General features: G+C 37.6%; 1 protein-coding gene and 1 long non-coding RNA gene across 2 annotated transcripts in view; both read left to right on the top strand.

Annotated features, from left to right (window-relative positions):
- Positions 1–15,996, top strand: part of LAMA4 (laminin subunit alpha 4) — a 98,681-nt gene extending 82,685 nt beyond the window's left edge. Inside the window, exons 29-38 of the mRNA XM_085056139.1 lie at positions 879–1,043; positions 1,740–1,893; positions 2,619–2,809; positions 4,404–4,593; positions 5,431–5,586; positions 6,446–6,605; positions 7,601–7,731; positions 10,483–10,576; positions 11,571–11,690; positions 13,137–15,996. Of these exons, the coding sequence (XP_084912265.1) occupies positions 879–1,043; positions 1,740–1,893; positions 2,619–2,809; positions 4,404–4,593; positions 5,431–5,586; positions 6,446–6,605; positions 7,601–7,731; positions 10,483–10,576; positions 11,571–11,690; positions 13,137–13,282 (1,507 nt within the window). The 3' untranslated portion in view covers positions 13,283–15,996. The remainder of the gene's footprint in view (positions 1–878; positions 1,044–1,739; positions 1,894–2,618; positions 2,810–4,403; positions 4,594–5,430; positions 5,587–6,445; positions 6,606–7,600; positions 7,732–10,482; positions 10,577–11,570; positions 11,691–13,136) is intronic.
- On the top strand, positions 7,779–10,243 carry LOC146439899 (uncharacterized). The gene is made up of 2 exons (XR_014850954.1): positions 7,779–9,637; positions 9,867–10,243. It is a non-coding gene; the product is annotated as an uncharacterized LOC146439899 (long non-coding RNA).
- Positions 15,997–18,632: the final 2,636 nt, after the last annotated feature.

An 18,632-nucleotide genomic window follows, 5' to 3' on the forward strand; every position in this document is an offset into this window, starting at 1 on the left:
TATACATGTTAAAAATATTTTTAGCACTGGCACCCACAAATGTAAGACTAAATACAGTAGTAGGGAATAAGTCTCTCTCCGTGCTCCTCGAAAAACTTGAAAGCTTTGGTTTATTGGTATGTTTTACTATTGTTTTCTATGTTTAATTTTTTTTTAAGAAGGTCACATAATCAAAGCAACATTCTTTAAGAGTATTGCATATGAGATACAAACAGATCATTCTTACTTTCCTAATGGACATGAAGGCTTGTACCTATGATTTCTGACATCCAAGAATCGTAGTTTGAAAAGCTGAAGGTGTGAAAGGTGCCTTGGAATAACCTTGGGGACTGTCATTTTTCCCTGAGTTTGCCAAACAAAATCAATGTCTGATGCTTTCGTATACTCAGTTTCTTATTAAAGCAATAGAATTCCTGACTTCTGCAACAATTAATGGGTTGCAAAATCAGATTAGGTAAAAAGCACTGTATAAGCTCAAACACCAATGCTCTGTGATGAAAGAGAAGGAAAAAGGGATAGGGGCATAAACAAGTAAGATTAGCATGTGCTTGGATCTTATTTTACCCAAATGGTGACTCCATTCCTTCATCAGCAGTCCCTTAGTTTATCCTTTTTCACTGCACAGTTTTGGATTTCACAATTAACTGCAGGGTAATATTAAATCCATGGGCCTCTGTACTCAACTTTGCCAATGGCTTATTGGCAACTGCTACTTGTTGCACAGCTGAAAGCAAAAGGCTCCTCTTATGCCTTTGAGCACCACCATTCAGTGGTGTATGCACTGAGTGGAGCATTTTGGGTGCATGTAATGTGCTGTCTAATCACTGGCACTGACATTTCCGAAGCTAGCCTGCAAAATGGATGGTTTGTCTTTGCAGGTATGAGCTGACTGTCGATGACAAGAAACAGAGCAAGAAGAACCCAGCAAAGGACAGAGTAGGAAAAAGCCCAGATAGCCTCAGGAAGTTTTATTTCGGTGGCTCTCCCCTCAGAACGCAGCAAGCCAACTTCACTGGCTGCATAAGCAACGCCTACTTCTCTAGGTGAGTAACATCCTCCCAAACACATTAACAGGCAGTCACTGCCCCTGCCTGACAGCTTGAATAGTAGCTCATGGGGAGTGACTTATTGTCACAATAAAAATTCCTGTCTCATTTTGTGAGGCTAGACAGTATGTGTGAATAAGATTCTTACCTTATTTGCCATGGAATCTGTTGGCACAGATCTGCTAGGTTAAGATATTGTTAAGGTGGGAATAACTTGATGAAATAAGCTTTCAGCACTGCACCTGCTAATGCTGCTGGTGCAATGAATAATTCACATAGCTGTAATTTACATTTATATTATGTTGTTTTCTGCTCTGCCTTTGAAACAAAATGATATTAAGGCATCTCACAGAAGCTGGGGAAGTTAGGGATTTGGTCATGTGAAAATGATCAGAATGTGTTGATCTTAATTGCTTTATGAAATGCTCCTATATAGATTTTAAAGTTGAATTTGATGCTGTAGATTGATACTTCTTTTTATGACAGTATGTACACAACAAGCAGAGGCAGTATAGGCTGTCTGTGTTACCCATACATTGACTGATCTGTACTTTTATTGATGATCAAGAATGAAAAATAGCCCATTCAAATATAATTTAAACTATAAGTGTACAATTCTGAGATTTTTATGAAGATAATTCCAACATTTGGAAAAAAAAAAGCTCTTCTTGTCATCTCCTCTCTGAAACACAGGTTGGATGATGAGGTTGAAGTGGAAGATTTCCAGAAGTACTCTGAGAAAGTTCAGGCATCTTTGTATGGATGCCCTGTTGAATCTCCTCCAGTTGCTCTTCTCCATAAGAAAGGAAAAAACTCATCAAAAGCCAAAGGAAACCACAATAAAAAGGTCCGCTAAAAATTGCTCCAGTACCACTCTAGACTTTTCTAAAATTCTCGAAATTATGGATTCCAAACGCATAAAGACAATGTCACATATATGAAGGAAACAATCCTGTTCCTTGATATATTCCATCACTGCAAATGATTACCCCGACACCATCCACCTGGCCTACACTTGCACCATTCTCTTTTGCTAGAACTCTAAAATGAAATATGCTACTTTTTCAAAAAAGTACTTCAGAAATAAACCTTTTTGATTTCTTCTGTATTCTAAAGGCAATAAGCTTGCTTCTGTTCCCAGATGCTTCCGTGTGGCTCTCTCTACTGGGTACAACTAGCAAATATTAATATAAATGGGGAGAAAACCTTCCTCCAGCATGCACAATTTTTAGTCCAAGGATATCCTCTTATGCCTGTAGTATGACTGATATTCTGATATCACCAAAAGCAGAGAGGAGAACATTTAATTCAGAAAAATTTAAAAAAATTAATTGTAATTCTGTTAGCTGCACAAATAATTTGTTTCTCCCTTATGCTGTCCAAAATCAGCATTTATAGTAGATCTGTTCAAGGAAAATTTGACTTGGAAATAATCCTGTAAGGATTATCCATAAATAAATAATAAATAATCCATGTAAGGAAATAATATATTACTAATTCATATATAAACGATACTGTTATTTTATTATGTCTTAGTTAAAAATTCTGGTTAATAGTTCTTTTTCTATGAAGGTGGGAAGAGATAAAGACAAGATTTCACAGCCTTCATCTGGCCTCAAAAAACTGTACAAAGTGAATTTGCAAAGAGACCCTCAGTGCCACTTGCCCATGAACCCCAAGGCAACCGAACATGCCTACCAGTTTGGAGGAACAGCAAACAGCAGGCAAGAATTTGATCACATACCAAAGGATTTCAGTCAAAGGTAAAGTGACTTTAGAAATAAAAATGAAATATACTGGGAAGGAGAAAGATGTATTTCAAATTTTTAAAAGGGACATATTTCTGCTGCTACTTTGGCTTTTTCTTTTATATCTTAGGCCAAAATTTGCATAGAGCATGTTTGTAGGTTATATGAAAAGGTACTTCAGTTGAGTAAGAGTAATACATAGAACATGTTTCCAGTTACATCCCTCTTGTGGAGTCATCATCTGCATTGTATATGAACAAAGTATGTCTCCTTGCCTATTTATTTGAAGCTTATGAGGATGTTAGTTCTACACAAAGTAATGCACAATCAGTCTCTTTACTCTTTACAAGAAGAAAAGGCATTAGAGCAGAGCTGAAAAAGAACACAAAAGCTCACCATGAAAGGAAGTAGTAATATGCTGAGTGGACCTTGTCAGTAATTTAATGGTTAGGAATCTTCACAGTGCAGTAGGACATAAAGCTATGAGAACCTTGTCCAAGCCATAATGGAAATGTAAGTAATAATGAGTCCAGATACGGTCGACATTTAATTTTCATGCTCCCACAGAATACGTCATGCAATATTCAAAATCCAACAAGGATTTTGGTTTAATACTTTCTATTAAAAACTATAAATTCAACAACACAACACTTCCTGGAAGCATACCAGACCACTAACTCAGAAAAGAAGAGTGTTCTTTCCTGATTTAAATTTAAAAATCATTATGTTCATTTTAATTTAATAGTGTTTTACTTAGGGCAGTCCTGATGGTACCCATTAGAAGGAAAACCCAAACTCTAATATCTTCACCCCACCTTCATCCCTACATCCCTACAATACATCTTTATTTTCCAACTGTAAATAAAGCTTCATTATGGTAATGTTTATTTTAAAAAGACAATTACTTGTGTCATTTTAAAACAACTGATAGTGGCAAGGGGCTGAGTGTCTGTGGAATGTATAAACACATACAATCAGGAATGTATAGACCCTTGAGACAATATGAAGAATGGAAGCTTGGTTAGTCACATGACATGAGAAGAAGAAGGAATCGGTTCTGGCATTGTCCTACACCAATACAACTTTGCCATGTTTTATACCCTGAGTAATAACAGCAATCACTTAAGAAATTGTCAGTGTGACAATGTGGAACTAATAATGGTATAACTTCCCATGTTGTCTCAGACTTCACAGGAAACTATGAGGAAGGGGAAGTTTAAACTAAGTCTGGAATAACACTAATATCAGGCCTCCATGCCATCCCTCTTAAAAATTCCCCCAGCATTACTGTTTAATGTGAAAGAAAATGTAGTGTATATAGTGTCAGATTTTGGTGGTCTGCACTGAATGTATTCACTCCAGAGATTTTAATTTTTGAAAACAAGTTCCTTGCCAGGCAGCTTCTTCTGCAACTTTGACTTCTGCTTGAAAATCCATCACAGAATGTTTCTCAGAAACACCACTTCCATAAAGGAGATGAATATTTCTTTGGATGAAAGGAAAATCTTAGTCTTCCTCTGCCTGATGTTTGATTTAAATCAAATGTATCTTTACTTTTATGTAAACTTATCTTTTGCTTTAATGTTAATATTGTGTTTTTATGTGCCAGAGCTCAGTTCTCTATCAGTCTGAAAACTCACTCATCTCATGGAATGATTTTCTACGTTTCGGATCAAAAAGAGATCAACTTCATGGCCCTTTTCGTTGCTCATGGCAGACTCATTTTTATGTTTAATGCCGGTCATCAGAAGATAAGGATTAAGAGCCAAGAGAAATACAATGATGGTCTGTGGCACAATGTAAGTAAAAGAAAGCAATCATTATGGTGGCACATTCTATCAAGGCTGCAGTAAAGACACTGATCATGTGACAGCTCAGGGACTTTTCATTCACATATTCATAAACACACCTATATGTTGAGAAAATTCCATGCAGCATTCTATCAAGCCATTAACTAGGAATGGGACAGTGAGTCAGTTATAAAAATTCTGCAATTCCCAACACTAACAGCTGAACAGAAATGAAGGAAACAAGCAGAACTATAAGGCAATTAAGAGTTAAGTGAGCTAGGAAAGGAAGGACTGGAATAATTTTGTTCAGCAAATGTCTTTGAAGTGCCTAAGAAAGTAGTACAGCTGTCTTAGGCTACCTCAGTAGTCTATGAAAATAAAAAGACAATTTTAGGAGTCAAGGTGAATTTCTCTCTGTAGGTATCTCTCTCTCCTCATTAACTACAGAGGAAGTCTACAGTTACTAAACTACTGACTTGGGCATTTAGGTGTTTAAAGCATGTTGGATGAGTCCATACCATAAAACTAGTGAAGACTGTGAAAACGCTAACAGTGATAGATAGCAATGAATCATCTATGCAGATATAAGTAGATCTCAGTAGACCTTATAACACCTTGATTACTTCTGTCTTGTACACCAAAATGTAAGAAAGGCAGCAGTTTTACTATCCACACATGAATTTGAAAAAATAGGGTTGTCCAGCAAAGAACACTGGCAGTTAACATGACAGGCTTGTAGAGTATCCCTCACACACTTTTCTTCTCAAATATCTTGTCTTCCACTGCCAAGCAGTGGTCCTCTAACAGATGAAAGTATGTGTCCACATTTTTTTCTTCCCTTCCTAGGTGATATTTATTAGGGGCAAAAATATTGGTCGCTTGATAATTGATGGTCTCCGAGTACTAGAAGAACCTTTTGATGGGAATGTTAATACTTGGCAAGTCACTGAACCACTCTATATTGGCGGTGTAGCTCCCGGAAAAGCTGTAAAAAACATTCAGGTAAAGCAGAATTCTATGTACAGACCCCATGCCTCTATGTAAAGTTAACACAAAAGCTGACTGTAGGGATGAGATCAGGCAAAAGTTTACTAAGATCTGGACCCTCATCCCGCTGAGGATCGGACAGCTCTGTTCATGCATAGAGCAAATCTCCCACAGGGCTGGGTTGGTGGTAGCTGCGTTAGGCTTCCATAGCCTTGTAGCAGCAGCTGGGAAACCAATGGTCCATGAGGAACAGAGAAATCCTAGTGACATCCAATATTAGATGAGACAAGTAGCATTAGGCAAGATCAATTTCACACTGAGGTCTGAGATACAGAATTTGTTTTGGAGACATTTTAATGTTGTCATAGTACCTCTGTTTTAAGACAATACCTAGAGGTCAGGATTCTGTTCTACAGCTTAGTACTGAAGTATATGGAAAGGAGTGTTAAACCAAAAATGAATAAAACAGTCTCTTTCAAGGTAATCTTTGGTGTTATGTGTGTAACAAGACTGATAAACTTCTCTGAAAAATTAGACACCTGTCTTGAGGTGAAAAATTAGACACCAACCTTGAGGCTATGAGACACATGTATAGCACTGACTTGTCCTAGATGTGCTTTGTTTCTCAAAGTTCAATAAGGACTGTTTGAGAAACAGCAAAAGCTGGAATTACCTTGAAGTCCTAAAAAAGACATGAAGGCTATGAGAATCATTTTTCCTGCTTCACTTCTCTGGAAATTGTTTTTTAGTTCAAAACTGATGCACCAGACAATCACAGCCTTACAGCTTATTAACAAGTAAAAATAAGGACAGAAGAATTAGTTCCTTCCACAAGCAGTTTATTTACTAATCAAGGTTTTCTTTTACCCCTCAGATTAACTCTGTCTACAGCTTTAGTGGCTGTCTCAGCAACTTACAGCTCAATGGAAGATCACTTACTTCAGCTTCGCAGACATTTAGTGTTACACCTTGCTTTGAAGGCCCATCAGAAGCAGGAACATACTTTTCATCAGAAGGAGGATATGTCGTCCTTGGTAATATACTCCTAAACAATTGTATCCCAAAATAGGACTGTAGTATTCACTGTGCTTCAGAATGGCATTTTTCACTAAAGGTTGTGGTAATTTCTGAGGCTGTGAGCTGTAAGGATTGTCAGAAACAGATCACTGTTGTGGTAAGCAGATGATATTAACAGGTCACAATGTCACCATGAAACTTAACAAGTTGTTTTATAAACATATCTGTATGTATGTATTTCAAATAACAAGAATAATTTAATTTAATGGAAGAGACCATAATAAGCTAAAAATTATCACAGAATTCAATGTCGTCAAGACCAAATACACCATCAAATGGTCATGCCTCATTTTTTTAATTAATAAAACAACATTCAGATAAAAAATCCTGCAGAAAGGCTTTCTGCATGTCTTGATACAGAACAGTATAACAGAACACATATTTTCTGTCATTTAGGCCTGCTGTGTTCCATGAAGTTTTATGAGGGTGTTTTGGTCACATAGGCTCTGATCTGAACAAGAAAGGAAACTGCACAACCCTATTCACAGGCAGCACCAAGAAGAATCAGACAAGTGTTTCTAGTTTGCTCCCTGGCCTGTCACCAGATTGAAACAGGGAGTTTCTCCTACTGAATCATCGAAGTTCAAGTGAACTCCCACTCACTCAATAATGACTGCTGAGTGTCTAGGAAATTGCACAATAAGAAACTGCCAAAAAGACAGATCGTTTACTTTCTGCTGTCCATTTCATTGCTAAGAAATATTTTAAAACAAAATACATTTTTTAAATAATGAGAAAAGTAAATAAACCTTTACTAGTACTCCAAGCAAACACAATCAAAACAAAAGTTGAAATGGGCCATTGACAGCACACCATACTATCTCATGTTTCAAGAGTTTTAAGGACAAATAAAATCCACCCAGTGTCTGATGTTCTATTTTGACTTTGAATAAATGTCCAATTTCATCACTAACTCAGTAAAAAAGAGAATATTATTCTTTTTACCTCTCAGATGAATCCTTCAGTTTAGGCCTGAAATTTGAAGTTGTTTTTGAAATACGTCCCCGAAGCAGCTCAGGAATCCTACTGCACGGTCACAGCGTGAATGGAGAGTACCTGAATATGCACATGAGAAATGGACAGGTATGATGAAGGTCACATCTCCTCCACCACCTTGAATGGTTTCTCCTCCACCTACTTGGGCTTTGCTACATGCAGATTTTGTCTTACAAATTCACCATTAACTGATTCTTATTTCTCTCCCAAATATAATAACTGCATAGATTAGGCAAACTAAATATTTATTTTAAAATACTAAAGATAATCACTGAGAGAAGATCAGATCACTTTACTGATACAAGCTATAAATATTTTATTATCAGCTGAAAAGAAGCAAAAGCATTGACTTTTCGGCACTGCTCTTTCACCCACACACTAAAAATGTGGCACAGTTACAAGTAAGGTAACTATCAATAAATTTTTATTTATTATTTCTTAAAATATAAGTCTGAGTTACACTCAGTCTCTTCTTCCTTTATCAGATATGTGTGTGATGGAAAGAGTGAGGGAAAGGAAAAGTTCTGATTGTCTGTTGACCTGGTTTCTACAGGCTCTGGATCTCAAATGAAAGAGAGAGGTTTGAAACTAACTCACCAGATAGTTGTTGCTATTGCTATTTTTTTTTAATTGATAAAAGCTGGATCTCTTCATGCTATGCACTGCACACATACAGTAATAAATTTCAGTATTAAGTGGACAACACAAGCAAAGATTTAGAGCATGGCAAATTTTGGCAGGTGTTTGGTCTTTCTTGCAGAGGAGAAACTCAGGGCACAGTCAAAACACTAAGCAGTGTGGATATTCTTCAACCACTGCAATGCAACCACTTCAACCACCTGTCAATCAAAGTGGAAGGGTATTTAAGTGAGGCTGGCTGTACTTCAGTTAGAAATGCAACACCTGAGGAAACACTCTCACCTCTCCCACAAGAGCAGGAACCTAAAGAAGAGTAACTGAGTAGACAGTTTAACATCATGATTCATCTTATTCTAAAGCAGGTGTCTAATTAAGTGACTGAATGAGCTGTTATTCAGAGAACTTATTTTTCTATTTCGGCTGTAGAGAGAACAGGTGCTTCAGTTAGGCACCTAACTTTGACAGCTGAATAGGTAACATGAAGCCCATTCTTACCCCTCTGTCTAGTCCTTCATGAACTAACGGAGAAATTCTCAAGTACATTGAACTCGTGTGTATCATGCCACACTTAAAAGCTGAATCTGTATAGAACCAGTCCTGTATAGTATTTCTTATGTAAAGCTCTAACTAAAGGTCTGTATGTCTAGTAGTTTGTCTGGTTTTCCCAGCTCTATCAGTTGGTCTAACAAAAGGTGCTGCTTCACTTACCGCTTCACACCTCACTTCCTGTATAATTCATATGCAACTCATAAACACAATTCACCCTGGAAAAGCAGCTCTCCCCTGCTTGTCACTGCAGCAGCACAGTACCTTCTTAGTAAGGATCTGGGTTTCTTTACAATTAACTATCTGCTCTCTGAAAGCATTACAAAAGACCTGTGTGGTGAACACTGTTTTGCTGTACAAATAAGATCAGCAACTTTAATTCATTTTTTACATGTATGCATCTCTATCAGTACAGCTTGTCTGGGTGATTTATTAAGGAGTCACTTTGTCTCATGATTCTTTATTTGCTTTAATCTATACATTTTGTCCAAGGGTGGATAAAAGAGAACATGCGGATCATTTCAATTGTGTTTGCTGATGCCCTTCTGGAAAAAGAAGATTTAATATTTCTTGGTTACAACTATATCAAAACAGAGACCCTCTAGAATTAAATATAAGTTGTTTCCTTGCAACAGACTATTTACAAGGGCATGTAGTGACAGGACAAGGGGGAATGGCTTCAAACTGAAAGACAGTAGATTTAGATTAGATATTAGGAGGAAATTCTTTACTGAGAGGGTGGTGAGGCACTGAACAGGTTGCCCAGAAAAACGGTGGATGCCCCATCCCATTAAATGTTAAAGGCCAGGTTAGATGTGGTTCTGAGCAACTGTGGTTCTGATCTCATGAAAGGTGTTCCTGTCCATGCCAGGGGGGTTGGAATGAGATGATCTTTAAGGTCCCTTCCAATCCAAACTATTCTATTATTCTCTGATGTTCAGTCAAGATGGTGTCAGCATAATCAGGGACAACTTCAACATTTCAAAAGCCTGAGTGGTTGGACTCAGAGTTCAGAGATCTCTGGCAATCACCATCAGCAATCTCATGCCCCACAACAAGCGCTCAACACTGTTTTTCTGCTGCTGGAACATTTCCATGCAGAAAGATATTAATCCATTAAATAAAGCAGAGGTGTAAAATCCAGAATTAGGTTCACTTTATAGCTCTGCCAGAGATTTATTGGTAAGCTTGAACAAGTAACTTAAAAGTCATTCTTAAATTTGCTATCTGTTCCTGTCTCACATCTTTTCTGCTTGTTTATATTTGGGGGTTTCATGACTGTTTTCCTTATTAGGTGGCTAGCAAGATGCCAAAAATATTGCCTGATGGCTCTAAACACTAATTTACCACCCAATAAATTATAGAGTAGAGGTACTAGTAAATGCATGTAATTAGCTCTTATTTTTACATCTTTTTTAAAATTTTTCCTTGAGATAATTAGGAATGTCTCAGAACTATTGAATCTGAACAATTACCAAAAAAAAAAAAAACCTCTAAATTTGGTACTTTATTTTGAAGAATTTAATGAAATCATGTTTTCCTTTCTCTTGGATACTTGACATGTTTTGAGTGGGGAATACAACATTATTACAATAGAAGGTAAAAAGAAAAAAGGAGAGGGTTTCCAGTAATGATTACATTATTTTCCCTCAGGTTACTGTGAAACTGAATAATGGAATCAGGGATTTTTCAACTTCAGTGACACTGAAACAGAGTCTCTGCGATGGCAGGTGGCATCGAATTGCAGGTCAGTAAAATGTGATCATCCCCTAATTAAGGTGACAGAGCCCATCTCTCCCTCCTCAGAGATCCATCTCCATGGGCTAGAGCACTGGGAATGCAGTAGTTTTTTCAAGACTTTTTCACCTGTCAAGACTCAAGTTTGTGTGAAAGACAGTCTTATGTATCCCTCAGATATAGAACTGTAGAGCTTCCTGGGAAGACAAGCACAGGTTCCTACAAAGATAGGAAGAACAAGCAAAGATGGAAGCTCCTTGTTCAAAGAACAGAAAGCAGCCTAGCTGAAATGCTGGCAATGTTTCCTAACTTACAAAGCGGATGATATTCTTCCTTTCCCTATTAGAGGTTAAATAAATTGATAGAATGCAGTAGGCACAAGTATATGCTGCCCTTAAAAGTCAAATAACAAGACAGATGTGGGCAACCTTTTGCTCACTATAGAGAGATGTCTACAGCTGGGATTTTGCCTCTGTGCCAGACAGTCATCCTTCTTTCCTGGTTTTAAAAGCCAAAAAGTACTTCTAAACCCTGGGTACTTTGAAGCCACTCACCTTCCTGTCTAGATGCTGACTTAGGATGCCTTCCACTATCACTGCAGAAGAAATCTGAGTATGCAACCTTGCCACAAGCATTATGGTTCTGTTCCGAAGGGAATCCAGGCATACAAGCAACAGAGAAGCCTCACTGCAATCTAATACATCCCCAACTGGGAGTGATTGGGCAAACAGTGTTTCTAAGCCACATGCCATTGTATGCTCATAACCTGGAGCCTAAACACTGCCACCAGTGATCAAGAGCCCCACTCAAAAGCACCCTTACTCCCACACTGTATCTTCCATTGTCCCAGTTCTGTGCCAGAATCCACCCACACTCTGTCACTGATGGCTCACACCCAATCTAGCAAACACCAGATGAATTACTCACACCGAACAGGTAACTCCTGCCTGTCACAGAAAACTCATGTGCTACTTCTTGTTGATCCCTGTTCCTTCTCCTTTCAGTTATTAGAGATGCAAATGTGGTGCAGCTGGACGTAGACTCCGAAGTCAACCATGTGGTAGGGCCACTAAATCCAAAGGCAATTGACCACAGGGAGCCAGTGTTTATTGGAGGTGTACCAGGTACGTTTATGGCAGCTTTATAGTACATTATTCTCAGATTTCAACCTTGTTTCCAGAGAAAGCATAAAGACTAAGTTTTCATCTCAAAAAAAGAGCAAAAAAAGTGAACAATCTGGTAAAATTCAAAGGCTCAAGAGCCAATCAGAAATGTTCTGCCTCAAGTTCTCAAAGATGTGCTGCTTCATTGAAATTAAAACATTCACAGCTGCTGGAGGGTCAGGTATGGACTCAGTAGAAAAGTCAGCCAACTACAAACAAAAATTCTTTTTTTTCTATTTTACCTTCCCATATGGGCTTACTGTTTCTTTAAGAAGTGATTTTTATTTATTTAGGGGATTGGAAACCCACTGTCACTGTAACTGGAGTCCCAAGATTTAGCTGCTGGCAGGCTTCTTTCCTCTTCTTCAAGCAATAGCATCTTTGAACACAAGACAAAACATGGAGATTCTTTTTCTGACAAGGGGTTTCTATTAGAGAAATTTCTGCTCCTGTGTATTTGTGACTCACAGAGCATCTGTGTAGTAAGGGCCAAGATTACTACATTTCCTTCCCTTATTCAACAGACAGAGTAGCTCTGTTGGGGATCATATACAAACTGTAATCAACACTACGTGATTCAATTTTTAAGTCAACTCCAGTACATTTCTCACTGAAAACATGCAGCATTATTTCTCTGAGCCTTGCATGTCAATCATTAACTGCTCTAACTACCAAATTCATTATAATGCTTATCTTGGATTAGTGGCTTGAGTGTGTGGTGTTCACATCCATCCCACGCTACCAGGAGGTGAAATGAGCCTAAAGGGAATAATAAAATCTATGCGCAGATGCCTGCTCACTCTTTAAATCCAAACTGGAATTTTATTAGGGCAGAACTCTTCCCAGAGAGGTAGTATAAAGGGGTAATTGCAAGTGCTGCTCTGCTTCATAATAGAGCCTTCTATTTCCACATTAATTACAGAATACTAAAGCAATGCCATACATTGGCTCTATACTGCTATTATCAGCCTGGCACAGGAAACTCTTACACAGAACTTCACAACAACAAACAAGATATAATACTAAATAATGCCATGCAGATACAGCAAGCTGGATGCAAACTAACAAATCAGACAGAGATGACAATACATGTGATGTTAAATTACAAAAACAGGCACTAGGACTCATCTACCCTGTTACTTAAAATAATGTAGTTGTCAAAAATGTAAAACTGTGTTTCTATTGACAATATAGTATCAAGAGTTTTACAGAACTGTAGATAACTAACCCTACTTAATGGCCTCAAGGACACTGGCAGTAGTCCAAATGTTTCAAAGGAACCACAGAAAAATCAGAAGAGCTGCACTTAGTAGCAAATTTTAAAGATTCTGCCACCAAACTGATTATTTTGCCCATCATGAGGCCTAAATTTTTATTTATTTATTTATTTTAATCTCCTTCTTCCAGAGTCTCTGCTGACGTCAAGCCTGACTACACGCAACTCCTTCATTGGCTGCATTCGTAACTTCATGATTGATGAAAAGCCAGTGAGTTTTAGTAAAGCAGCTTTGGTTAGTGGTGCTGTAAGCATTAATACCTGTCCAGCAGCTTGATAGTGCATTGCATTGATGCTGAGAAGTTCCTTAGACCACAGAAAAAAAAAATAGTAAAAATGAAACCATGTTCAGCAAGACAAGAAGAATGAAAATATCACAGCTACATCTACAGAAAGCAGGAAGAGGGGTCACTTCTAATAGTTACACACAAACAAAAATCACTGAAGAATAAAAGGCTGTTGCTTCTGCACTTCTCTTACTATACCACAAGAGTGAGCTTTACCATTTCTTATAGTGTATGTGTGGCCTGTCTGTTACATGAAAATGTGGGATTATAAAAGAAATTAAAATTATATTAAATATGTTACTTTCAAAATAGATCCTCTACATAATTTCATTCCATATCTTAGTCACCCTTTGTTTTTCAGAAAAAGATCTGCTAATGCACATTAAAGAATAAAGCTAGACAATAGATCTACATTGCAAATACTATTCAAAGATTTTACTGTATATTTTTAATTTTCCATTCAACTCATTTATATATTCCTCAAATAAAATGGGGAGAGAGTGTACTAATTATGTAAGCTTACAATGAAAAATTAATTTTTTTATTCCACTTCTAGACTTCATGGGTATATTCTAGCACAATATTAAGACAGGATGTATACCTTTTAAGACAGATGCTTTATATATATGCTCATTTACCTAAACTAGGTAATTTTAGAGTAATGCTTGCCTTAGAGTCAATTCCAAATTTCAAGTTTTTTCTCTGAATTTTTAAATGCACTTATGTACAAACACAGCACTAAATTCACAATCTCATTGTGATCTCATTTGCACTAATGTTACACGAGTAAACATGAAGCGTAGAAAGCAGAATCACAGTCACAGTTTCTCAGGTGACTCCCTTATACAAAACCATCACTTCCCTGTGAAGTGATGGTTTTGTGTAGCTCTTGCAGGGCTTCTGTTTACAGTAGTAATCCTCAAACAAGGAATGTGTTTCTTTGGATGATATGCTGCTGCAGAGGAACTGGGAGTGAAACAGGAAGATGTAAAGAGAAGACAAAGGGCTGCAAACCTGAGCTATGTTATAACCACAGAAGGTAGATGGAAGTTAATGGTAGGGTTTAACTCACAGTAGGCTTGACCATCAAATAGACACAAGTCACTTGCAAAACTTAGTCTCTTCAGTGATCACCTACAAGGAATCAAAGCCATTTAGCTTTCTTTTCTTCAAAGAATAAAGTACTGTCACAGAAAGTTTTATGGTTGCTGAGCAAATTATTGTTGGAACCAACTCAAAACATGACCAGCTGCAAAGCAGGAAAGTATGAAATGCAAAAATAAAGGACAACACCCTAGAGACTAAAAATTAATAGGAATTCATCTGGAAAATACACAAATGACAACTGGAATCCAAAGATCTTGAATGTATGGACAGCTGGAAGAACCACCAGAATAAGACACATATGTAAGCACTAATCAGCAGCTTTCCTACTCCTCTCAGTAGGGTGAGAAAAGGGTTTTGACACACTGCAGCAGACTTGCCTTACTCTGGATTAAGAACTGCAAGCTCTGGACACACAGGTACAGGAACTCTACAGTAGCTGGGACCCCACCACTGACTCTCCACTTGTCTCTAGAGTCCAGTGTTGGGTGGTAAGTGAACACAGTGTGGCTCCAGCAACAACTGCCTCTCCTTTCACCAGCCTTATCAGCTCTGCTCATACTTTCAGCCCCATTCCTGCTCTGCCTGTCTTCTCTTGAACATGTCCCCCATTCTATTCCCTGCAACTCTTAGGCAATGTGCTCCAAGGACTGATTCCCTTTCCAACTCCTTACAGATGCCCCCTATTACTGGAAGTGATATATAGACCCTTCTTTTCATCACTCCACAGCCCACTGTTCATACTTGAGAAGCAAGCATTAAAAGTATCCCTCCTCAGTCTGTCTGAATCAGGCATGAATCCCTAAACCCAGTTGCCTTTAAATGTCATCTTTGTCTCAGCCACCAAAACCAGTATGCTTGCTCAGCTTTTTCCTGCTCCCAGCTACTACCCAGACCTGGAACAGAAATTTAGGGCTTTTGCTTTGGGAATTTTTTTATTATTGGTGTTGAGGGCAAATGTCCTCAGATCAGTGAGCTGGGTTTCCAGTGGTTACAGAGGCCATGGACGATGACAGGGCGGTGCAGCTGGGAGCAGCAGTAGGAAAGGAAATCTCCCTCCTCCCAGTGTCAGTGAGTTGCTAGACTGGCTCAAAAAAGCTCATGACACCACAACCTGAGCTAAGCTTCCTCAGGCCCTGGTCTCCAGGACTCTCTTGCTGGAGAGAAAAGAACAGCAGATTCCCTGCTTAGATAGGTTCGTTACAAGAATTACTGAAATTCCTTTTGAGTTGCCTGCAGCTGCTCAGCAGAGATAGCCAGGAATAGCATATGCTTGTGCCCCCTAAGAGCACCAGAGTTTAGTGAATGCTGGTATTAAGTGGAGCATTGTATGTTAACTGGTACACACATACTCAGAATGTTTTCCTGTCTTACACCTACTTCAAACCAAAGCATATTTTCTCACATCCATATCCAAGCTCTGTGAATAAACACTATTTCTCTTAGCCATATTTGCTGCAAATGTGATTTGGTTTCATTCTGTCAATTTACATTTAAGAATGACTTTTCTGATTAATCAGTTCTTTGCATACTTTATATATGGAAAACTAAAAATACACTAAAACAGTATGTGAATAAAAACCACATTAAAATTCATAAACTGCTACTATTCAATTTACTTCTCTTTGCTATACCACCAGCTAATCAAACACAGCAGTGTTTGTGGAGGGTTCTCAATTTTCCCTTCTAGGCTTCAGAGGTGTAGGTTTTGACTCTGCAGAATAGGGTTTCCAAAGGAAAACACTATAAACCAGAGGATACTTGCAGACTCAGGAGAAAGCAGAAAATAATGCAAATTTCCCTACCCCCAACATCCACATAGACATTACCATTTCATATGCACCAAAGAAAGTCTGTATGTGATGCATTATATTGCACATAGCTCTGCACTCACTTCAAGGCTGCTGGTGTTTAAGGGAAGGCAACTGCCTAAGCAGAAATCTTCCCAGAATTCAATTTGTCTTCTGTATCTATCTTAAAAATTGTAGCTTCAAAGTACAAAATCCTTCATCTACATAGATTCGGGAAAAACCTTCAAGTTCTGAGCTGCATTGTCAGATTGTCCATTTCCATTTTTAACATGAATAAAACTATCTAAATTCTGCAGAAAGCCTACAAAAAATGAGCACTGACCCTAAGGAGATTATATTTTTTTTGCTGCCACATTCAAGGTTTTAATAAGTGTTGTCATAGCCATTATCTAAATCAGGGCTGCAACTACACTGTTACTATATCCTGAAATATTCTAAAATTGGATATTTGCATGACTATATAAGAAAGAAAGCAATTTCAAATGGTCAGCAAACTGCTTCAAAATAGAGGATTTAAATGGGATCTCAGCCCCCTCTATCTTTTACATCTCAAGATCTGTAGAGAACTCCCTTCTCCTCAAGAATTCAGAGTATGGACAACAGCCTGACCAGGAAAATGAAAGATGAAGTGTTACAAGCCTGACAGTAATTTCCCAAAATCCAACAATTCTAAATTAAAAAAAAAAATACACAAACAGAAAAAAAATTAAAATTACAAACCAACAAACGTTCATATGTGAACTAAGACCTGATATAAATCAAAGGCTAACATTAGTTTGAATTCCAGTGTATTCTCCCTACAGCAGCATGTGGCCTAAATAGTCAAATGACTGTTATTAAAAAGATGCTGAAAGCATAGCACACATATTTAACTTGTGATGTACTTTTGGCTCTAGTTACAGTATGGGATTTAAGGGTTATTCACAGATGCACTGTGGTCCATGGCAGTTCATTTCCTCTCAATAACACAGTAAGTTATTTATACAATTACTCAATTTGTGTTCCAAAGGTGTGGAACACCATTCCTCTATAGCACATCAACTGCATGTAACTGAGAAAGTAAGGGTAAGAAATACACATTAGCATAAGTCTGTTGATTAAATGATTAACATAGAGGATTAACAAGGGGACTTGTATAGATTCATGCATTTTATACTATGTAGATGAAGCTTCACTTCATAACAAAACAAAAATAACAAAACATAACAAAACAGAAAGTCCAGTATATGATTATTTCTTTCACAGAGTTGACCTGACTCTTTCATTAAACTTCTGAGCATATGCATCAAGCCAAACTGGCTACTATGCATCAACTTCCTGCCCTTGGACCTCCTTTGGCAGCTAAAAAAATATCCCCCCATGGACATGAATCTCAGTTGCATCTCCAATTCACAGTGTTTCCAAGCTCAGACGGATTAATCACTTTACATTTGCCATCACAGACTGCTTAAAGTACGCTGGAAGCCAAAGCACAGAGTGTCTTGCTGCAAACTCATGTTCAATAGAGTGAATCCCACTAAGCTGAATCTTGATGGGACATAGAACACAAAAACTACAACTAACTTAAAGAACAAGTAGAAAGTGGAGCTAATTACACAAGAAGGAAGCAAGCCAGATAGAGTAATATTAAGAGATTCTGTAGAATTTAAATTAAGCTTTAGAATGCTTATAAGAAATGTTGTACTGCTTTTAACCTAAGTAAGGCCAAAAAGACATGTGAAGAGAAGACTTTAAGGACATGATAGTAGGCAAGAAGTATAGAAAGAGTTTGACATCTAATAGCCAGAACAGAGCACAGCCTATAAGTTTGGGCCAGTTCTGTCCAGAAAGAAATGACTACCTATTTTCCTGATTAATATTCATGTAGTTTTACACTGGTGATTAGTTTATAGAAAAGAAATGTTTGAGGCAGTATCGCTTCATTCATACTAAACATGCCTATAACACTAAAGCCATTGGTCCTTTTCACACATTTCATCCATGACACTTGAGTAAGCTTGGGCCACTCAGTACTTTTTCTTAAGAACAATACGAATTTCAATTAAGTTTTACAAAAATAGTTTGTGTATCAATTTATTGCATACAATGCATTATTATATCATGTTGTACAATATTTTCTTTGCTGCAATACATACATAATCTTTCCAGGAAAGTTTTTTTAAATAGTCATTTGCTATAACTTTATTTTCCTGTGGACTTACAATTAACCTCTACAGGATACTAGGTCATGTCGAGGAGCAAATAAAGGATTAAAAATTTCATTTAGCAAATTTTGTTTGCACATCAGCATTAGAAATAATATATTTGGGAAAAGAGTATTTTGTTGGATAGTTTTAGCCATAAAACCTAATGGACTGGGTTGCATGGAAGTGCTTTTTTCCTCCCACAGGAAGCAGAAATGCCATCTGTGTCACAAGACAGTTTT

Source organism: Lichenostomus cassidix, chromosome 3 (assembly GCF_008360975.1).
Source record: "Lichenostomus cassidix isolate B80296 chromosome 3, HeHo_3.0, whole genome shotgun sequence".
Classification (NCBI taxonomy): domain Eukaryota; kingdom Metazoa; phylum Chordata; class Aves; order Passeriformes; family Meliphagidae; genus Lichenostomus; species Lichenostomus cassidix.